Source organism: Delphinapterus leucas, chromosome 13, assembly GCF_059928025.1.
Source record: "Delphinapterus leucas isolate spDelLeu-1000000601 "Yukka" chromosome 13, BTC_Dleu_Yukka2, whole genome shotgun sequence".
NCBI classification, from domain to species: Eukaryota; Metazoa; Chordata; class Mammalia; order Artiodactyla; family Monodontidae; genus Delphinapterus; species Delphinapterus leucas.
Window position 1 is genome coordinate 49,789,598 of NC_143141.1, and position 23,610 is coordinate 49,813,207.

The window sequence follows — 23,610 nt, forward strand, 5'->3', positions numbered from 1 at the left end:
TTAGTGCCTTCTATTTAGCAGTGTCACTTGTGCGTCTTTTGGGAAGTGTGTGTAAATATGCCCTTTGTAAGGAAGGGCCTGTTTTTCTAGATTCGCCTTAGATTTTATTGGCTTGTTTCTTTTTAGTAATTCATATACTATTGATATTAATATTACTTAGAGAAATATCTCTAAGATATTGTTTCTCCCCCAAAGAGCTTTAGCATGAAACAATTATTTGAGACCACTAGACTTTTATAGTTTGAATCTTTGAAAGTTCCTAAAATCATAGTAAGAAAATTACTATGTGTCAAATAACAGGAAATTCTGATAAGCAAATCCAGTAGGAATGGGCTTGGAGGAGGAAGAAGTATGATTGACTTAACGTTGGCTGTGTGGTACTCTGAACTGCTCTTTGGAGTAAATGTTTAGATAGTCTTTTTTTTTTTGGCCACGCTGCATGGCTTGTGGGATCTTAGTTCCCCAACCAGGGATTGAACCTGGGCCCTTGGCAGTGAAAGCGCTGCATCCTAACCACTGGACTGCCAGGGAAGTCCCTAGCTAGCGCATTTTAAAAGACAGACTGTAGTGGAGAATCTTCTGTAATACTGTTTTCCCTTTTTGTTAGTGGTTGTGATCTTTGGGTAAATAGGGAATTAAATTCAGAATTGCTTCACAAAGGGCAATCAGTTGTTGTTACTTGTGATTATTTAGAGCCTGTTTAAATGTAAGCAGGTCTAATATTATCAGTAAATATCTGTTTAATTACCTTGTACTATTAAGAGGGTAAACTGAAAACATTCATCATTTCTATGCCTTAATTTTGTATATTCCCACTTGATAAAGTTTTTTACTTTACCTTAAACTCTACAAGGCTTTTTCTTAAATAGGGATTTGGAGTCTTCTCAAATATGAAAATGCTCTTTATTTTTTCTAGAGATGATGTTCTACAGAGTCTGACTATAGTACACAACTGTTTAATTGGCTCAGGAAACCTCCTACCTCCCTTGAAAGGAGAGCCAGTTACTAACTTGTAAGTAAAAATAACTACTTTACATATTTTGCTGTTTTGCCATTTGGCATATATTTTAAGACTTAGTCACATAATGAGTCACTGGTTTTGTTATTGGTGTTGTTTCTGTATCACTTTAACCTTTTTGTCATTGTTAGGCCAAAAACACCTGAGGCACAGTTTAGATCTATAAATTTTAGGGCTTTATTCAGATTTTTCATATGGTACCAGGATAGAATAACTTTCAATGCTAATCAGTTTTAAAATATCAGCTTAGAGATATTAAGTTCATCTGTTAGTTTACTGAGTTAATTAAGATAAATTCTTTAAAAAAAGAAAGGAAAACACCTTTTTTTTTGGTCTGCAGTCAATGGTAAGGATTTTCTAGCAAAAAACCTGGGGTGTTTTTTAATAAAAATTTGTTCTATGTTATTCATTATGATTTTGAACTTTTGAGATCCACCAAGTTGCTTTTACAAATTTAAGTGCTTTTCAGAGTATTATTATTTCAAATGAATGTCTTGATTTAGTCCATTGTCAGTGTTACCCTTTAAGTTGAAAAAAATTGAGTTTAAATGAAACCAGCTGTATATAACTTTAGCTCACTTATCAAGTACATAGATGCTAGTTTCAGTATACCATGTTAGATCATTTTCTCTGAACACCAACATCTCATTGCTGAATAAGTTAATGAAAATCACACAAAAATGAGTAAGGAAACCTTGCCCCTCAGAAAAGCAGAAGGGGAGAATTATTTGTTGATTTTGCAACAAAAATCTTAAAATGTTTCAAGGAATGGTTTTAAAATGTGGCTTGCTTGTCTTTCCATATTCTGCATAATCAGTTGTTTGGGGTCATACATTTTCATAATTCCCACTTATTTCACTTATCTAAAAACTGTTTCTAGGCATTGAACTTTTTAGATTACTCATTAGATTTAAGAGGGAGAAGTAGGGTCGTTTCAGGTAAGGAAATCTGTTTTAAGTTTGCCTAGGAATTTACTGAATTCTTTTAAAGAACTTTTGTTTTTCATCAGTTTTATAGTTTGATATAAGAGCAGTTTTACCAAAATTCATTTTTGTCAAGAGAGATGTTAAACAATGTTTTTAAATGAGAGACCTACAGAAATGGTTTTGATTTCCCTAATGATCTTTAACAGTATGTAATTAGTAAGAACTTAACTCTTACGGCATGCCAAAAAGCTATTTCATACGTAACAAATTGATTATATCAGTAAACTTAGTTCTGCTTGAACGTGTTGAAGTGTGGTCCTTTAATCCAATAATTTATCTAAGAGCAAAAGCATTTATCTTCTGTGTATATAATTAGATTATTTTAGTATTGAGTGCTGATTACGATACACTCAGGAGGCTTAGAGGTTTCCGTTGCAGTTCATTTCAGCATGGAGCCATTGAAGCAAAGTCTTTATCCTTTGAAATAAATGTACATTAGGACAAATGTTCCATATATATTTGGTTATTATAAAGCCAGTTAGATATGTATATAATGAAATGCATTTTCAGTAAGGAAAACAATACCATATTATTAAAACCTTATTAATGCCACAAAAGATAATTAAGCAGATTGTTAGCCCATTTTACTATACATTATAAGCTATAAAATTGAAACGAATATCCCTTTATAGGTTTTTTTTTCAGAAAAGTTGAAAAGGAAAGATGATTTAGATTTAAAAGTGTTGTGTTTAGAATTTTCACTTAATGAAAATTGGACATAATAAAACCTAACGAAGTAATACAAAATTATGTTTAAATAAATGTGTCTATATATTTTAATTATAAAATATTTTCTTGTATATTTAATAGTACATAATGAAATAAAATATACAACGAGGAAAACTTCAATCATTTTAATCACTGAACAGTACACATTTTTAGGATTTTTTATAGTTATGTACACCTACTCAGTGTAATGATTATACAAAGTACAGTTAGAGCTGAATGAGCATCCCTTTGCCTTTGAATTGTCAAAAGAGAGAGTTTGTAAAGTCTTCCCTGGGCTTTTAATTAGTTCTTAACAGAATCTTTTTTTAAAAAACCAATTTCTAACTGGTATCACCTTCACCTGAAATTTTAATTTATTTTGGCAATATGTGACTTTTTACATTGACTTTATATAACATTATAACTTTTTTTGTAGATAGCAAGTTAGTTTTCACTAAAGTAAAATAAAATAAAGTTAGCCTTTTAAATTTCTAAAATGCTTATTCTAATATAGGTCAATAATTATTAAAATCTTCTAAGTGTAAATTGATTTGAAAGAACTAATCAAATAATTTCAATTGATGGTGCCATTGTTCTGTAATAGTGAATCATACTGCCTAGTTTGAAGAAAGAAGATCTGTAGCATAATTCTTGGAGATTATCAGTAGCAGGTCAATTTGAAACTAGAAGATGAAAAAAACTCTTTTATTTTGGACATGAGTTATTCCAAAGGAGATAGAGTAAAATGTGCCAAGTTGGGGAGAAAAGGAAACGCATAATGGTGACCAATGCTTTAGTGTAATGCCTAAGATATCCGGTGGTGTTTGGCTGTGGTATTTGTGGGACATTTTGCATTTTCTGAAATACCAGACCAGTTTTTGGAAGCACCTAGCAGCTCAATTCTTTTTTAAAATTTAAACTTACATTTTTCTTATATAAATCTCAATTAGGGAAAATATTCTAGCTGCTTTAATTATTTTTTGTCGAATCACTTATTATTAAGTTTGCCTTGTGCATGTATTAGTAGTATTAGTCTTCTGGCAAATTGCAGCAGTAAAAAACCAGAAGCTTATTTCAGTTCTGAATTTTCCTGTAAGGAAATCTTAATTGCTAATAGAGTATATGGGATCCCATTGTTCAGGGAAATGGCTACCACATGTGAAAAACAATTTTCTATGCTATGTGATTAGAGACTGACAAAAAATAAAAAGCTTAGATGAGATGAGTTGATTGTCCTAAGTATAAAGTAAATTATATATCTAATGATATCTACATTGTACTTTTTGGCCTTTAGCAACGTAGGGTTACTAAGTATCTTGTACATATTTTAAATTTTACTGTTTCAAAGGATGGATGAAATAAGGTCCCTTGAGGGTTTAATTTACCCTTAATTGGGTAAATTTTTTTAGTTTAGTCCAGTTTGAAATTTAACAGTTTTGTCAGATACCAAGGTTACTGAATTAATCTTAAACCTCTCTATTTTGCTCTTGGAACCTTTAGTTAATGATTTCATAGAAACATTTGTGCTATAATTTATACTCATAGTTCTACCTTTATAGATGTGGAAGTTGGATTATGTCTTTCCAGGGTCATGTAGGAATTTTGGACACTTGCCTTTAATCCTCAAATGGTCATTAATTTCTCCTTTTGCAGTCCATTTCTTTAGAATCTTTTAGGTCTAACCAGCTATCACAGGATGCAAAAAACTAACATCTATAAAAACAGGGTTACTCAAGGTAGAGGAGTCATCATTTTTCATCTCAAATATTTCTTCTTTACTTTGTGCCCCCTTTCCTCCAATAGATCTGTTAAGTCATTCTTAGTTAAATCATTCTTAGGAGCTCAGCTTTTACTAACTTTTCACTCAAAAAAAAAAAAAAAATTCATACTTAAGGTCTAAGAGTTGAGACCATTTCATGAATATGTGAAAGGATGTGTTGTTATGCGATGAGGGGCAGGGCTAGCTAACCTCTCTTGGCACCTCCAGGAAACTACCCAGCTCTGCTGGGGGAGCTGCACACAGAAAAGGAAACAGTTACTACTCCACGGTGAGTAACCCTGTTTTCTCCTTATTTCACCTTCTGACTGTTTTCATTGATTTTTAAAAAAACTTGTGTGTCAGACATGGAAATAGTTCTTATGCTCCGAGTTAATTTTAAACCTAGCGGTATGTAAGATTCTCTTTACTTGGCAACCTTTTGTTCACATGGTAGAGTCAGAGCCAGCCTTTAATTTGTGTTTATAGCTATTGTTTATGCCCAGGATTGAACTGGATAACAGAACACAGAAATAGGCCCGTTGTCTGTTGTGAAACATTTGTTACCTTGAGGGAAAAAAAAATCTGTTAGTGGCTTGGTTTTTATACCTTTTATGTTTGTTTTCATTTGGGAGGGGAGGGATTTGGAGCAGGGTAGGTTGTTCTTCCACTTACAGAAAGGGAGAATTATTGTTTGCAGTCATTCCATGACAGTTCACCTAGCCTTCATTTGCATATTTGATTTGTATTGTATATTTTGTTTTTATGTTACTGGTCATTTCTTCCTTTTTCACCATCCTTTCTTTCCCACCAGTGATTATTTTCATCGTTCTACTCTAATCAAATCTAAAGAAGATTGCCATCTAGTGGTACAAATAGCATAGATGTAGAAAACGTACAAGTTTTTTGTTTTGTTTTGTTTTTAAAGTGGTACAGATATTAAACACATTTTGTTATAAATTAGGTGGCTTGGTGGTCCTATGTAGTTGCTATGAACCTGATTTAACTTGATTATTATTGTATACATGGTATTATTTGTAATATGTTGTGTTGAAATTATTTGTCATACTTTTATTTTTATATTACTGTTTGTAAAATGAACCAGTGATGAGTAGAATGAATTTCACTCGGGGTGGGGGAGTGATGATATTTTATTTAAATTGTATATATTGCTACTATAGTGTTTAATCAGAATGCAGATCTATAATTGTTGATAGCACTTTAAGTCTACTCAGCTAAGATTATGTACATAACTAAAAGTTACAAGAGCAGATTTAAGTATCAGAGAGTACAGCCCAGCACATGTAGACTTAAAATGTGACCACAAAGAGATACAATTATAAAGTCTTACTTGGGTAATGGATAGACATTTCTTTTAGAAAATTATTCTTCTAAAGATCAGAAGAAATATTTAGTTATAAATATGTATTTATACTCAATGAGAAGCATTTGGTGTAAAAGGTGCCAATACAATCAGAGTTTAATTAATTTGTTAGATAAGAGATCAATTAAAGCTGAATCTTAGATAAATAAGCATAAAAGAAACTTGAGATGGATAAGAACAAATAAAGTAAAGCTGAACTATATGTCTAAACAGATGCCTTCTATACTCTTGAGATGTGTAAGATGTGTTTTAGTTCAGGTTTTAAAAGTAAAAGCCTAAGCCATTTTAATTTAAATCTGTTACTTAATATTTTAAAAGCCCACACAGTTTGATATGTTTCTAAATAATTGTAATAAGTGATAGTACTTCATCAACTTTTCTGATAGGGAAACAATTCAGAGTGACACATGGATTTTTAGAATTAGCATCACGGTTCTTAGATGAGACTTGTTATTAAATGTAGTTATAGTGTGATTGGTGTTATTAAAGTCAGAAAGGCGTATAAGAAAAACATTTCAAATTCCCAACTGATAGCCTTTTGTTTGCTTGTTGGTTTGTTTGATATAGTAAAAAAATTTTCGGGATAGCTTACTACAGTGATTGCTTTTTAAAATGTCATTTGTTAAGAGTAATTTTTGTGACAATAATTAAAATGCATGCTTGATTCAGTACTGTGTGGTACTAGGTATGGACGGGGTGAGGTACAGTTGTATTCCTACTTTAGGAAACAACTTATGTTTATAGCAGCAGTGAGGGGACATGTACTCTCATGTGATAGCTTGTGGCCAAGTACTTCCCCATGCTTTACCAGGGAAGGCGGAGGGGGGTGGGTAACAGTCTTTCGCCTAACGCTTGTTACTATGTGAGCACAGCCTTTTTTCTCTTTCTTGGTCAAATCTAATTTCAGTAAAGATGTTGGACTTCCCTTGAAATTCATTGTGAAAGAATCTGATTTTATTTTTTAATGACTGGACTCTGGATACATATATATTTTTCAATCATACATAATTTTACAGAATGTTCAAGTTTGCAAGCTGTTGCCGAAAGTTGAAACTTTATGGAATGAAAACCAGATTTTAAGAAGAATTTGAATTTGAAATTCTTGAAATTCTCTGAAAAGCAAATTAGCATTTTATATTATGAAATATTACCATTCTTTGTTTATATTCTGTAGGCTTGGTTTTGAAACTTGGGACAGTACTGTTGCCATCCACATTATGGCAAGGAACATAGTTAAATAATTGGCATTTTAGTCATCTTAACGTTATTACCCATTTAGATAAATTCCAGAATTCATAACAACCAAATATTAGGGTAGAGATAACTTAATTAATTCAACTTAAAAAAATACAGTACGGGGGAGGGGTATGTTGATTTCAAAATAGTGTTTTCTTCATTACAAGTGTTGTGTAGGTCATGAATTATGAGCAATAATTATAAATTTTCTATTTATTACTAATTAGCCTTGTGTAGGATACGCTTACCCCATGTTTCCTTGGCATTTGTGCCTGTCTTCCTTTTCTTAGAAAGTATTATCGCTTTGTTTTTAAACAGTTATTGAATTGAATCTCATATTTTGAAATAAAGTCTACTTATTTTTCATTAAAGAAAATTTAGATTTCAGATATAAAGGTTCATATTCCCCAGCAGAATCTGTCCATACATACCTAAAAAATGACTTTTAATGTAGTATTTTTACATCTGAACATCTTCAAAAGTAGTGGCATTTTACTGCAGATGTCAGGAGAGGTCAGTTTAGCTGGTTTTAAGAGGAGGGGTAATGATTATCTAAAGAAGCGTGTCTGCTGTATATTCTACGGTAAAATTTGATGGTGATTTTTTGGTGTCTAGTTTTAACCTTTATTATAACATTGTAAAGCTGACTTTTCCTTGTATAAATGTTTAACATCAGATTTAAGCTTTTACATTTGAGTATTGAATATCAGTGTTATGTTCATTTGGGCAGTGAATTTCCCCCCCCCTAAAGTCATTACATTTAATTAACATTTTTTTAAAGATGAATACCACTGTCCTTACTGAAACAGATAGAGCATTAATCTTCAGAAAGCTAGAGTAAAGCATTGAAGTACTGAAGATGAGAGATCTGTGTTTGTTAAAGATCATCATTTAAACATTCTAGCAATGACACTTTTTCCTTTAAGCCTCCTTATTGGTATTATTAATAAATACAAGCATTCTTGTTTTTATACAGGGTACCAAGTATGGTGTCCTTGGAAGAGACAAAGTTGTATACTGGACTTGAATATGGTATGTGAATCCTAATCTGAGTAAATCTGTATGGACTGTATTCATCAGTCACTGCACAAGGGTTAAAATGGGATAATTTTGTAGTTACAGTTTTTCTAGTCTCTTTTTTATATGTAGAATGAATATTAATTACTTAATATTATCTTTGCTTTTTCTGGAGAAAGTGTGTAATTATTATATAAAGAATAGCCAGTAAAAGATAGATGCTTTCTATGTGCAAAGGCAGACTTTTCATATATTGTAATGCTCATTTATGGTTAGAATTGTTATAGAACTGTTGTATTATACTTGATGTAAACCCTTACCTATTCTAACTATCTTTATAGTATCTTTCTATCACAGTGAGTTAAATTTTATATAAATACTTATGTAAAACATTTTGTGTTAATTTAATGTTCTGAATCTAACATTAATAGAAATTTAGCACACTTCTTTATTGCTGGATTAACATCGGAGTTCATTGCATACATTAATTAGGTGTAGTTTGTTTGTTTGTTTGATTTGGGTCACCACAACTAATTAGAGAATCCTATGCATTTATGGCCTCTAATTAGAGGATAGAGCCTTTGAAATATTGGCAGAGATAGTTTTATCTCCCTCCTCCTTGCCTGCCTAATAAAGTTTTGTAAGCAGGTTCTTATAAATGTGAAGGTTTTAAAAGTTATTCTGTATCATGCCAAGCTACTAACCAACTATGATAAAGACAGACCCATTTGGTTTTTCTTTGGTTTTTTTGTTTGTTTGTTTGTTTATTTTGTTTTAATTTTTATTGGGGGTATAGTTGATTTACAATGTTGTGTTAGTTTCAGGTGTACAGCAAAGTGAATCTGTTATACATATAAATATATCTCCAATCTTTTTTAGATTCTTTTCCCATATACAGACCCATTTGTTTTTTTCCTGGATACGTTATCTCTTCTTGACATAACTGTTGATATAAACTTCAAAGCTCTGGTCAGCATTCAGTGTGTAAAATGCTTTCTCTCATTTTTTTAAAAATAGATCTATCCAGAGAGAACCACCGAGAAACAATTGCTAGGGTCATAAGGAAACTTCTTAGTAAGTACAAATATGTATTTAATTTATGTTTATTAATAAATATTTAGAAATTTTATTTTATAGCATGTGTGCTTTTACTTAACCATTTTAAAATTCTAAATGGTGAGAATATCAGGCAGTGGTTTTTTCGGTTCGTTTGTTTTTTGCTCTTCTTCCTTAACTAGTATATCAGGAATCCTATAGTAATTTAAAATATTTTAACCAAAATTCTTTTCCTCCTATTATAGACCACATACTTAATAATTCAGAAGATGATACCAAGTCCTTGTTTCTTATCATAAAGGTACAGTTGTCACTTAACAGTTGCATAATTGTTAATATGACCGGGTTTGACTTGACGACTCATAAATATAAAATTTGCAATTCTTTGTTGCAGATTACTGGAGACCTTTTGCAATTCCAAGGATCTCACAAGCATGAATTTGACTCTCGTTGGAAAAGCTTTAACCTAGTAAAGAAATCAATGGAAAATCGGGTCAGTATTTTCACCTAAAGCTGAATTTTTTTTAAAGGTGTATAATATTGATATAACCACCTGATTTAGCAATTATTTGGCATACAGAGGAAGTTCCCTATAAGTAAAAATAGATTTTCGAATATTATATGATGGTATAATCAAAAGGATCCTAGAAAAATGTACTTCCCTGAGACAAACTCTTCTGTCGATTTCCATGGTAGTCTCTGGACTCTCAATGGCAATTTCAAGTCTGATAACTTGGCAACAGCTTTCTTACCATGTAAGAAACTGAAGGAGTAAAAATAGGAATTGTCCACAGGCATGACTTTAAAGCATTGCATTTTATGTAATCTTATGTTATATTTGGTCTCCAAGAGAAGTCAATACAAGCTTCCCTGGGAGCCTGGAAGAAAGTATACTTAAGTCAGCCATTTGGTGTTCATAGCAGTGTTCTTCTATAGGAGACTTTTGTTGAAATTGAGTCTGAAAAGGTTATATGAGTTCATTGTTTAGGCACAGGGTGCTACATATTTTAGGCAAAGGGAATGGCATGTGCCAGGGCAGGGAGATGTACAAACATGGCATGCTTTAGCAAACAGTGTTTGTAGGGAAGAGTGGCAGGAGGTAAACTAGGTCATTTCTAGTTTTGCCCAAGAAAATGCTTCAGTTTTACATTCAGCAACGGGTGAGTCATTAGAAGTTCTTAAGTAGATCTGATGTAAATGTTGGAAAGATCATTATTCAATTCGGTGAATTTTGAAAAGCTCTGCCATCGCTGTGAACAATAAGCAGTAGGCGATTGAGACTGGAAGCCGGGAGGCTTTAGTTAAACTATTATAATAGTTCAGATGGGAAAGCACAGCCTGAATCCAGTCACTGGCATTGGGGTGGAGATAAGGTGTTTTTAAAAGAAGATGGAAGTGTGGGGACTTGATGACTAATGAGACACAGGTGTGAAAGAGGAACAGTCTGCGTTCCAGACATCTGCCTTTAGTGACTGCGTAGAACATTGGGGGTGGGGGAGAGCTTAAAAGATAATTTTTACAAAAATAAAAAATGTTATATTCTGTAGTAAACATACACAACTACCCAGAAAGGCTGTTTATAAATTTAATAGAGTAAAGCAATTTTCTTAGTGGGCTCTTTTTGTATTTTTAGTATTTGACTGAATAAAAGTCTGACGATTTTAGAATAAATGAAATACCTTCAGTACCCACCATCCCGTCCTGTACCTTCTTTGAACTAATTTTTTGTTAAGGGATTCAGGGGAACCATTGTTGAAGTCATTTAGGGAAAATGTTGAAGTGTTTGCTACTGTTTTTCAGCTCCATGGGAAAAAGCAACACATCAGAGCGCTATTGATTGACAGAGTAATGTTGCAGCATGAGGTAAATAGCTTTTTAAAATCATGATGCCTTTTTTTTTGTCCTGCCGTGCTGCACAGCTTGCGGGATCTCAGTTCCCCAACCAGGGATTAAACCCAGGCCGCAGCAGTGAAAGCCCGGAATCCTAACCACTAGCCACCAGGGAACTCCCCACAGTGACTTTTTTAAATGACAGTTTTTCAAATAAATATTTAATTATTGATGTTACTTCATAATTAAATGAACTTTTAGTAAAAAACTTTGAGATTTGATTTACACTGTTTTTTTTTTTTTTTGTAGCTACGAACACTAACTGTTGAGGGTTGTGAATACAAAAAGGTACATCAGGATATGATTAGAGATCTTCTTCGTTTATCTACAAGTTCATACAGTCAGGTAAGACTAGTCCAAACAGTCTGGGCATGCCCCCTCTCATCCATTTTGTAACACGCAATCTAAAGTATCCCCATTTTAACAAGGGAATTTAAATAATTTATTGGCAAAGAAAATTTACATTTTAAATGACATATATTCAAACTAATCTTGCTTCTCTTTTTAAAATAATGTTTATTTTTGCTGTTCGTAATTGCTTCTCAAATTTTTTTTAAAAATATATAACTAACGTTGGTAGATAGTGCTAGTGTAATGTTGATGCCACTTAAATTAAATCACATTATGAAGGCCTGTCTGTGACGGCCATATAATTCTTCCTAGGCATTCTGCTTGAGTTCAGGAAGCTGATACCATGTGAATTGTGGGGTCCCTCCTTTCAGGTAGCATAAGACCAAAAATTTATCTCTAAACACAGAGAACTGGGAAAAGTAAAGAGATTCATGTACAGCCAATGATTCTGTCTTTATAAAATAGTGTAAATTAGGAAACCAATCTAACCCAGAGATTTTGCCTAAAGTATTGTTTTAAAAAGTTTGAAATATGTACAGTGTATTGCTTTTATTCATTACTGTTTAACTAGTTCATGGATTATAAATTTATACTGAATCTTTTGCTTGGGTTAAAAATATGTGGCCTAGGGCTTCCCTGGTGGCGCAGTGGTTGAGAGTCCGCCTGCCGATGCAGAGGACACGGGTTCGTGCCCCGGTCTGGGAAGATCCCACATGCCGCGGAGCAGCTGGGCCCGTGAGCCATGGCCGCTGAACCTGCATGTCCGGAGCCTGTACCCCGCAACAGGAGAGGCCACAACAGTGAGAGGCCCTCGTACCGCAAAAAAAAAAAATATGTGGCCTGTACTTGAGGCTTGCATTGAAAAGGTTAAGTTGTTCTGTGTTTTGGAAAAGTCTTTGATTTTCCTTGTGTAGACACAAGAGAAAATCTGACCCTTCTCATTAAGAGTAACTCAGAATAAAAAGTTTAAATCTGCTGATTATGTTACTGAACAAATGCATATCAGTTCCATTCAGTCTCTCCTTTATCAAAAGGATATTTGAACCAGTGTAACTTTTTTTTTTTTTTGGCTGTGTTGTTGCTCGCGGGCTTTCTCTAGTTGCAGCGAGTGGGGGCTACTCCTTGTTGGGGTGTGCAGGCTTCTCGTCGCAGTGGCTCTTGTTGCAGAGCATGGGCTCTAGATGTGCAGGCCTCAGTAGTTGTGGCATGCGGGTTCAGTAGTTGTGGCGCATGGGCTTAGTTGCTCCACGGCATGTGGCATCTTCCCAGACCAGGAATCGAACCCGTGTCCCCTGCATTGGCAGGAGGATTCTTAACCACTGCGCCACCAGGGAAGTGCCTGAACCAGTGTAACTTAAACCATGGATGTGGTTGGTGGTAATTTGCTTTCCTTCTGATAAAAAGATTATCATTTACTCATTTTTGTTAAGTTATATTTTGTTATATTTTTCTGTTATATTTTTGCTTTGTTATATTTGTTATATTTTTCTGTTATTACGAAAACATTTAAATTACCACTGCTTTGTTTTAATGATTCATTTAGAAATTTTTTTGTAGTTTGTCTACCATTTAATAAAAGTCATCTGTTAATAACTGTTTCTTTAGGTCAGAAATAAGGCCCAGCAAACATTTTTTGCTGCCTTGGGAGCATATAACTTCTGTTGCAGAGATATCATTCCCCTGGTTTTGGAGTTCTTACGGCCTGATAGGCAAGATGTCACGCAACAGCAGTTCAAGGTATAGGGTTTTTTGTTTTGTTTTACTACGAAATTTTTCAAACGTAGAGAAAAGTTGAAAGAATTTCGCAGTAATGGAATTGCTGACCCCCAAGGCAGATGTGTAATTCAAGAATGTTGTAGAGGATCTAACTCATTGGGTGATATGTTGTCGACCTTGTGGAGAGCAGTTTAAATGGACAAAATCAGACAAGTCAAGTAAGCTTAAAATTGGAAACTGTCTATTAGGTCAGTAAAATTGAAGTTACAGTGATCTTATAAGAACTGTAAAGAGGATTAGAGCCCAGGGTGGTTAGGAAGTCAGATTGGAATTGTTCAGGTGAATGTTCAGGAAATAAAATGTTTTGGTACTAATAGCTCGTTTCATTAAAATGGGGTACCTTAGAAAGAGGTACCTACTGTTATCAGAATCATTCTGATTAATTGAGCTCCTATGAGTAAAAAGTACACAGTATATTTAAGTAACCTAGTTTTTATATACTTAGAGAAATACTTGGCAATCAGATTTAACCACAATTTAAAAAATTATTTTGTATGTTATACCCTAAAATGCTAAGAGTGACACATTTCACAGCCTTTATAAATGTAGTAGAGGAGAATTAGAATGGAAGCTATGTCCGTAAAAGCAATATCTTCACATTTCTATATTACCTCATTAATAGCCATTCTTTGAGCTAACCCTCTGTTAAATGACTTAGAGAAAATATTACTGGATTGCACTTAAGTGTCAAATTCAGGTTTCTAAAGGTAACGTGTTGAATGTGGGGACCTATTTTATAACCAGTACCAGGCATTTAAATAATCAGTGTTTAGTAAATTTGAAAACAACATGTAAGTGAGTTGGCTACAACTAAACAGTGCCTCTTGTTTCCCATATTGATCATTTTTTCCTGCAGGGTGCCTTGTATTGTCTCCTTGGAAATCACAGTGGTGTATGCTTGGCAAACCTTCATGATTGGGACTGTATTGTACAGACTTGGCCAGCAATTGTTTCTTCTGGGCTTAGCAAAGCAATGTCCCTGGAAAAGCCATCAATAGTGAGGCTGTTTGATGATCTTGCAGAAAAGATTCATCGGCAATATGAAACAATTGGTTTGGACTTCACAGTAAGCAAAATCATTTTTTTAGTTCAAATTTTAGTGCAAGCACTGCCTTGTCAAAATGCTATTATTTTCTTGTGTTTTTTTAGTAATCATATTCTTGGCATTTGATTCTAATTTTTTTTAAAGCATTTGTATTCTGTTTCCTTTTACTGTTTTAGTGATCGTTACTATAGATGGCAGGGTAGAGTAGGAAGTTGGAGCATGGCCAGGAGAGAACTAGGTGGTTTTCCACCAAGAGGCCACAAAGTGTTATTACATTGTTGCATTTACCATTATCCCCTGTATGTCTGCAGCCTCATTTTTCAAAGAGTTGGTTATATTTTAGGAGGTCAGTTCTACTAGTCAAAGTCACAGAAGATTGACCACAGGGTTCCATAATTTATAGTGAAGATTAAAATTGGATGATTTGACAAATGAAAAAGTAAATATCAGGTTCAGTGGAGCTCAAATGGGGAGAGATAGCAAATCATCATCCAAGAATTTTCAAACTCCTATTTACACACCCATCAGAATTGGGGATGGGTAGAAGAGGTGTGAGTGTGGTTGAATCCCCCTCTTTTCTGCAGTGATTATTTTTGACGTCCATACTCAGTTGTTTTTTTTGTTGTTGTTTTTTGTTTTTTTGCGGTACGCGGGCCTCTCACCGCCGTGGCCCCTCCCGTTGTGGAGCACAGGCTCCGGACTCGCAGGCCCAGCGGCCATGGCACACGGGCCCAGCCGCTCCGAGGCATGTGGGATCCTCCCGGACCAGGGCATGAACCCGTGTCCCCTGCATCGGCAGGCGACTCTCAACCACTGCGCCACCAGGGAAGCCCCATACTCAGTTTTAAAAACCACTGCGCCACCAGGGAAGCCCCATACTCAGTTTTAAAAACCACTGCGCCACCAGGGAAGCCCCATACTCAGTTTTAAAAACCACTGCGTCACCAGGGAAGCCCCATACTCAGTTTTAAAAACCACTGCTCTAAATGTATTCCTTTTCTGCAAAACATATTCTTGCTATTTGTAACTGTTGTTAGATTATGCTTTCTTTTTTAAAATTTTTAAAAAATTGACATGTAATTCACATACCAAAAAATTCACCTTTTGAACACAACAGTTGTGTGCTGTTATATACTATTGTGAATATATATATATATATTCACAATAGTATATTCTCAGGGTTGTACAACCATCACTACTCTAATTCTAGAACACTGTAATTACTCAGAAAAAGAAACCCTGTACCCAATAATTTTTTTAAATTAGTTTTTATTGGAGTATAGTTGCTTTACCTGTACCCAATAATAATTGCTTCCCATTCATTCCCCCATACCCCTAGCCCCTGGAAACCACTAATCTACCGTTTTTCTCTGTGAATTTGCCTATTATGGACATTTCATCTAAATGGAATTATACAGTTTGTGGCCTTTGGTATCTGGCTTCTGTCACTCAGTATATTGTTGTGAAGATTCATCCGTGGTATTTCAGTACTTCATTTTCCTCCCTGGCTTTTCTTTTTAATAAGATTCCAAAGTCATGTGTCGGAATAGCAGAATTACTTCAACAATCAAAAAACCCGTCTATCAAACAGATAATGCTTAGCTCAGAAGAAATTAAAGAAGGACTTAAACGCCAACAAGAAAGGAATGCTGATGCCCTAAGGTAATTATGAATGCCTACTTATCGTGACATATAACTTTATAGATAGTAGGTTTTAAATATCTCTAAAATATAGATGCACTGTAACTACCTAATGAAATTTACACACTGATTCTGAAGAGATACCAAAATGTTAAGAGGTAATTATTGTGAAGATCTCTGATTGTCACTTTCAGCTATGGAGGTAGAAAACACCATCTCACAATAAAGTTATCTTTTTTATTATTTATTTATTTAATTTGGTTGTACTGGGTCTTAGTTGTGGCAGGTGGGCTCCTTAGTTGCAGCTCAAGGGCCTCTTAGTTGCAGCACACGGGCTCCTTAGTTGTGGCAGGCGGGCTCCTTAGTTGTGGCAGGCAGACTCCTTAGTTGTGGCATGCGAACTCTTAGTCTCAGTATGCATGTGGGATCTAGTTCCCTGACCAGGGATCAAACCTGGGCCCCCTGCATTGGGAGCGCGGAGTCTTATCCACTGCACCACCAGGGAAGTCCCTAAAGTTATCTTAATATCATATGTTTTTTTCAACATGAATTGATTTTTCTTGTAGTACACATATCCCACTCATTAAATCTTAAATTCAAGTTCAACACGTTTATCTCTTCATATCTCTTATAATAACTTTTTGATCAATAACATTTATACAAATTTGTTACTAGGATATTAGTAAACTGCCTTTAGATTTTTGGGACCAAAACACTTCAATGGTAACACTGAAGCAGGAGCCTTCCTAACTTTATTTTTTTCTTTGCCTTATGAATATGCTTATTAATTTTTTTCTAACAGTTCTATATAAATAATAAACTTTATAGCCTACCTCATGTATACCTGGGTTGTTATATAGGTAGACCACTCCTAACCAATTGATTACTACTCACAAATTTACTTTTGAATGTCCACTCAGGAATGGTTGAGTTGCTCAGTGTACTTAGCACTTTTTTTTTTTTTCCTCTGCCTTTCATTTTCTTTTCCCAGGGTTACGCATCTGCTTTCACTCTGGCTTTCTTCTCATCAGACCCTTTATAGTCTGGTGATGAGAAGAGGAGGGTGAATTTGAATTTATATTACATTATTTGATGTTCATCTTAGTTTTGTTTTGTTTTGTTTTGTTTTTGTGGTGCGCGGGCCTCTCACTGTTGGGGCTTCTCCCGTTGCAGAGCACAGGCTCCGGACGCGCAGGCTCAGCGGCCATGGCTCATGGGCCTAGCCGCTCCGCGGCATGTGGGATCTTCCCGGACCGGGGCACGAACCCGTGTCCCCTGCATCGACAGGCGGACTCTCAACCACTGTGCCACCAGGGGAGCCCCATCTTAGTATTGTATTAAAACAATACCTTACCTGAATTTTTTTTTTTTTTTTTAAGGAACTATGAAAATTTGATAAACACTTTGCTAGATGGTGTGGAGCAGAGAAATTTGTAAGTGCAAAAATATATTTTTTTAATTCTCAAACTTTTATCTTCAGTATTATAGGAGGTTTCTACCCTGAAGGCCATGAATGACTGTCAGAAAATTGTAGTCTGATTCATGGGTTTAGAAAGTATGGGGCTGATGATGGGAGCAGTATTTTTCAATATACCTATTTTGATTCTTGGGAAACTTAAAATTATAATGTTTCAAATACAGGGTTGTTTTTTTAAAGTGATTTTATGAATGATGTGTTTTGTGATTTCCCCCCCCTCCCCTTTTCAGGCCCTGGAAATTTGAACATATAGGCATTGGGCTTTTGTCTCTACTTTTGAGAGATGACCGAGTGTTACCGCTTCGTGCCGTACGTTTTTTTGTTGAGAATCTCAACCACGATGCAATTGTAGTTCGAAAGGTAGATACTTTATTTTAGCTATAATCTTGGGTTTGAAAATTTTTGCCTCACCTGATATCTTGAAGTGTATTGATTTGAAATCTACCTCTGTTGGTTCCGAGATGATAGTAATTCATCCAACAAATATATGAGGAGGTGTTCAGGTACTGTGCATTTCAACACTGGAGATGTAGCGGGGAACATGTTTATAGGTTAATTGGAAAGATTGACTTTAAAAAATTAATTACAGTTATAACATGTTACAGGAAGGGAAAGGTACCTGAGTGATACAACTAGTTGGTTTTAACTTGAAAACTGTTAGAGGTAGGGTACAAGATGGGGCTGACCTGACCTGGCACATTGAGAAAAGACCCTTAGGAAGAAATGTTTAGGCTGAGATAGGAAGAATGAGCAGGAATTGATTGAACAAAGAAATGATAAAAGTGTTTTGGGTAGAGACTAGCATGGATGAAGGTTTAAGAGTAAGAACTGCAACTGACTCAGTCCAAGTCAGAGTTAGCCCTCATGTGGCTGTGCTGCCAGATGTCAGTGGGTGAGGTATTTCTCTGCTTTGGAAAGAAACAGAACCCAGCTTCTGCTTTTGATCAAGGGAGCAACCATTTGAGACGTTTAAAATTTTGATATATGTACCTTACCTGCTTCTTTTTTAGATGGCAATCTCAGCTGTTGCTGGTATTCTTAAGCAGCTAAAAAGAACCCACAAAAAGCTGATCATCAATCCGTATGAAATCAGTAAGTGCTATCAAACGTAATGAGTGGTGCTTCTCAGTCAAACTTGGAAAGTTTCTTTGAAATGTATAAATTACAGTTCTTGACGTCAAGTATTTTTCTATACAAAGTATAGAAGTATAGGAAGATTTTAATACGAAGTGTGAAATAATATAAAGGGAAAACAGTTGACTTAGTAAAAACTAGTGATAGCAAGTATTTATAAAAATAGATGGCTGTTTATGTCTTTAGAATACATAAAATGTGTAGCTTTATGTCTTTAGAATACATAAAATGTGTAGTTTTTACACACTCTGGGTACACATGTCATCTACTTACTTATCTCATCAGCTAAGCAATTATACTAGTTATTTATCAAACTGTATTTCAAAGGCTTAAAATACCATTACCATTTAATTCATCAATATATTAAGTGTTTCTTCCTCAGTAGTAGGATTAGGGGCAAGATTAATTTGATTTTGGAGGGAGAAAAACATCATTTTTATTACTTTGGCTGTCATTTTTTTTAATCTCTGATAACTCCTGAGATATTCAAACAGCTGTCTTCAGTTTACCCCCAGCCCCATTTTGGGAGGGAGTGTAGCTGTGCACCAACTACCACCTTTATTTTGGAACACTATAAAATGGTGTTAACTAAATGTGGGAAAGACTTTCATTTCATTATACTCTCTACTACTAATCTTGTTTTACCCTCACTTGAAACACATGTTTGTAGGTCTCATATTAAATGAATATTTAATGGTCCCAAAAAACAAGTGTGTGTAGGTGCATGTGTACGTGTGTGTGTGTGTGTGTGTGTAAAGAGAGAGAATGTCAAAGTGTACACATGGTGAAATGTTAAAATTGGGGGCATCTGGTTGAAGAGAGTATATGGGAATTTGTTGAGCTCTGTAATTAATTAATTCAAACCTAAAAAGTTTGAACAAAATTAATCCTTTTAATTTTGGTAAAAGGGATGAAGTATGGATCAAACTTGACTTTCTCCCCTCAAATAACTATCCCAACACCATTTAGTGGATAATCCCATCTTTCCTTCTCTGATGTGAAATGCCTCATATGTATGTGCTTTTGCCTTGAGCGAATTTTAACAGAGTCTTGTTATGAAGATAAACTCACACTAGCACTATTTGAGAATAATTATTGCACAGTTATTTTGAAATTCATGAAATGTAATTGTCTTTTCCTTAGGTGGATATCCTAAACCCCCCCAAATTGTTGCTGGTGATAGACCCGATAATCATTGGTTGCATTATGATAGCAAAAGTATACCAAGAACTAAAAAAGAATGGGAGTCAAGTTGCTTTGTGGAAAAAACTCACTGGGGATACTACACCTGGCCACAGTAAGTTGCAACTTGCCATGCACATTATTATTAAACAACTTATCTTTGATATAATTTGTTTTATCATCTGGATTTCTAGGGAGGTTCTGAGGCAGTTGAAGCAGTTAGAGGTACTTTGTCACCAGAGATACACAATCTCTAGCTTTTTCCATCTTCCCTCTTCCTCTTTTTCTTTGTTCTTGCCAGTGCTATGCCTCATCCTGCCTCTTTCCTTGTCTTTCCACTGAAACCCTTAGACTTCCTTAGTCCACCATTATACATCTAAGGAGTTTGTTAATAGTTGCTCTAAGTTATATTCCTACCTATTAATACTACACATGTCTAAACCAGCCCCAAGAAATACTTATTTGTCTCTTATTGACACCAATAATGTATGTCATTAGGATGCAATGACCTAAGATTTTTAAGGTGGAAGACTGAATGATATGCTCGTAACCCACAACTTAGCATCTCATTAGAGTTCATTAGAAGTGCCTTCTAATGCTTTCTATCCAAGAAGCTCTAATGTTGTTTCCTATGTGTATTACAAATATAAACTCTTACTGTGTAGGAATATGGTTGTTTATGCTGGTGTGGAAGAGCAGCCTAAGCTGGGCAGAAGCAGGGAGGATTTGACAGAGGTAAGTATTTAATTTCACCACGTGTAAACACTTACCTGGTTCAGATGCATCTTACTTTTGGCCCCTGATTTATATTTCAAACTAAGTTCATGGGTTTTTTTCCCCCAATTTGTGTATTGCAGCATAATAAGTATTGGTAAATGTGCGCTCCCTTATTCCCCCCCAACCGTCCCCCCTTCTGTTAGGACCAGTTAGCACAAGTCTTCTATATCTAAGGTCACTCCCAAGTTACTACCTACTTAGCACTCGGGTACTGGCTTTAATTTTTTTATTGCGTATAAATGATGGATACTCAGTAAATAGATGTTTGTAAATTTAAGTTGGAACTTCTTAGTCTTTGTAGAACTTCTTTATCATTTTGAAAGTTGATGAAGGGCTTTTAGGTTTATGTCTTCCTTAATTAAGTTAATGTTGTAGCTTTTATTTTCTAATTCTGAGCAAAGTTTACCTTTTAACTGCTGATATTTTATAAATATGGAAATACTTTGCTGGGGTTTGGTTTGCAGTTTGGAGGATTTTCCTAATTTGCACAGAAATTGGCACAATAGCATTAAGTCTTCGTTTCTCAAGCAGAACATTTTTGGTTGTATTTCTCAGTTTGAGAAGTGGAATCCAAACTTGAAGAGCTGAAGGAAAACTTTTAGCTATTCTTAGGATTTAGCATTTTTAGGAGGCAATATTATTTTGGTTCCAGAAAGGCTCTATGAGAACTAAAAATTCTTTAGAATAGAACAAAAATAAAAACTTACTGTTGAGTTTCAAATCTTTATGGTTGAATTTTAATGTTTTCAGAATCATGTTTTTAAATAGATTTTAATCCCTGAATGTTGTTCTTTTTTTTAACTTTACAGGCAGAACAGATTATATTTGATCATTTTTCTGATCCTAAATTTGTGGAACAGTTAATTACTTTTCTATCTTTAGAAGACAGAAAAGGAAAAGATAAATTTAATCCTCGACGTTTTTGCCTCTTTAAGGTAACTATGTTATTTACATACCCTTTTCATAAAGCTTAGTGACTGTCAATTTGTAGGTTCATAAGTTTTAAAGTATTTGTTCAAAGTTTGAGTTTAGTCATCTGTTATCTTTATCTAAAATGACTCTGGAAGTAATGCCTATCATATTCATCTTGGCTTAAGGTCTAGGACTCAAAAAATACAAGCTTTTTAGTATTTATCTCTAATATTTGTAATTAGCAGTAGAAGCAAAAACCCAAAACCCACAAGACTATGTGCATTTCATGTTTATTTGATTTTTTTTGAGGTGTGTGTGATATTTTTAAGGTTAGAAATTAATTTTTCTTTCACTGATCATATTTTAATGTAATGTGGCAAATGACAGTGTTTTTACCATTTCAACTTACAGATATTGTTAAAACAGTTAAGTTCTATAGGGGAGAATATGGAGTTTTTTAAGCACAGTAGTAATAACAGCAAACAAATATAAGCATGTGATACTGGAGATGCTATTCGTTTGAGTACTAAAGAACTTTCTTATTTTTATTTGCGTAGGGTATATTCAGAAATTTTGATGATGCCTTCCTGCCAGTTCTGAAGCCCCATTTAGAACGTTTGGTTTCAGATTCACATGAGAGCACGCAGCGATGTGTTGCAGAAATTATAGCTGGTTTAATCAGAGGCTCTAAACATTGGACATTTGAAAAGGTGATGTAATTTGTACAGTGCATTCCCTCTTAAAGCTGTATTATCCATTTATGCAACAATTCCCAACACGTTAGGTATTAACACCTAGCTCAGTCCCTCAGCCTCCGCCACCACTGTCCCTCTGCCAGCATTCCGGTGCCACCTCGGGCTGGCGGTCCTCAGGAGGAGCAAGGCGACAGGTGGCCGGGCGGGCGGCTGATGGGGGCAGCGGCAGGGCGGACAATGGTCCTACCTGCTTGTCTCGTCTCCATGGGGTTAGCCCGTGGTGCTGTGAGCTCTAAGGTGGACAGCAGGTTGTGTGTTTATCAGAACATATTCACGGCTGCGTCGAGGGCACACACATCTTTTAAAAAAAGAAAAAGATGTTACCTAAAATATGAAATGTTTAACTTTATATTGCTTTTGAGTATAGGTCACAAAGTCGTGGTCTGTAGGTGGCATTGAATGTCTTTTAAAATCTGAATTATTTTCCATCCTGTAAAAAGGATTTTAGTTTCTCTTGAGAAGTGGGAAGATTGTGGAATACTGGCCCCGCATTGCTGCACTGTATCAGTTGGCTGGGGCTGTGCGTGGGTTTCTCCCTTCCTGAGGCACTCTCTAGCCTCTCATTAAATCTTTTCTCTTAGCCTCTGTGCTAATTTACATTACTCATTTGGTCTCGTAGATGGTTTGAGTTTGACAGCCTTGTTTTGAGTATCCGTCTTTTTAATTGTAAGATTAAGTTTTACATATCCACCCTAAGGTTAGTTTCTTAGCAAGATGCACTAGACTGAAAATAACCTGGTAAAATGTCCAGAATGCCTGAGTAAAAGGTAGGCTGCCATTTTTCAAAGAAAAGATGCAAATATTGTTTCTGGTAAACTTAATTACACATACTTTTTAGGAGGATTATCAACACTTTTTAATATATTAATTTAGTTATACATATTCGAATCATGTAAAGTATTCGTTAGTTTGTAATATTGCCATTTTCCTGCTCACATATGAAACAATTTTATTTAAACGTGTCCATACATATCCTTGTCATCCTGTCTCTGTCATTTTTGAGTTACCTCATTTCTAGAACACGTCTCCTTTCCATATAAGTTATTTAAGATATAGCTTGTTTTTTTCTTTGTATTCAGTGCCTAGTGCTACCACTGGAAATTTTATCCCAAGCCCTCTCTCCCCATTTGTCCTACATAGGTCCTTTTGACTAAAGTATAGTCCATGGACTTGCAGCTTGGGCATCACTTGGGAGCTTATTAGAAAAGTAGGATCCCAGGTCCCACCCTGATCTAATGAATCAGAATCTGCGTTTTATCAGGATCTCAAGGTGATTTGTGTTCTCACTAAACTGTGAGAAGCAGTTTAGTGTTTAGACACATGTATATATATTCACAGTCTCTGTATAACTGAACAGTTTTAAAATGCTGTTTATAGTCATCCAAACTTGGAATTTAAAGGTTATACTTCAGGCTAATACTAAATTGTATTGAAAAGTCATTGCTTCCTATATTGGGATTCAATCAAGTGACCTCCATAAGCATGCAAAATACAGAGATGATTGAGGTT

The 23,610-nt window shown here is 35.0% G+C and overlaps 1 protein-coding gene across 3 annotated transcripts in view; it reads left to right on the forward strand.

The window, feature by feature from the left end:
• Positions 1 to 23,610, forward strand: part of PSME4 (proteasome activator subunit 4) — a 101,376-nt gene that overhangs the window by 62,259 nt on the left and 15,507 nt on the right. For all 3 annotated transcript variants that reach the window (XR_016395440.1, XM_089923184.1, XM_022597155.2), the window contains exons 20-36: positions 917 to 1,012; positions 8,065 to 8,120; positions 9,123 to 9,179; positions 9,407 to 9,462; positions 9,556 to 9,654; positions 10,962 to 11,024; positions 11,301 to 11,396; positions 13,008 to 13,139; positions 14,035 to 14,244; positions 15,749 to 15,885; positions 17,244 to 17,297; positions 17,572 to 17,701; positions 18,352 to 18,433; positions 19,619 to 19,772; positions 20,323 to 20,392; positions 21,244 to 21,369; positions 21,904 to 22,056. Coding sequence is in view for 2 of the 3 variants with exons in the window: in XM_089923184.1 (XP_089779310.1) it covers positions 917 to 1,012; positions 8,065 to 8,120; positions 9,123 to 9,179; positions 9,407 to 9,462; positions 9,556 to 9,654; positions 10,962 to 11,024; positions 11,301 to 11,396; positions 13,008 to 13,139; positions 14,035 to 14,244; positions 15,749 to 15,885; positions 17,244 to 17,297; positions 17,572 to 17,701; positions 18,352 to 18,433; positions 19,619 to 19,772; positions 20,323 to 20,392; positions 21,244 to 21,369; positions 21,904 to 22,056 (1,771 nt within the window). In the remaining variant the exon portion in view is untranslated. The remainder of the gene's footprint in view (positions 1 to 916; positions 1,013 to 8,064; positions 8,121 to 9,122; positions 9,180 to 9,406; positions 9,463 to 9,555; positions 9,655 to 10,961; positions 11,025 to 11,300; positions 11,397 to 13,007; positions 13,140 to 14,034; positions 14,245 to 15,748; positions 15,886 to 17,243; positions 17,298 to 17,571; positions 17,702 to 18,351; positions 18,434 to 19,618; positions 19,773 to 20,322; positions 20,393 to 21,243; positions 21,370 to 21,903; positions 22,057 to 23,610) is intronic.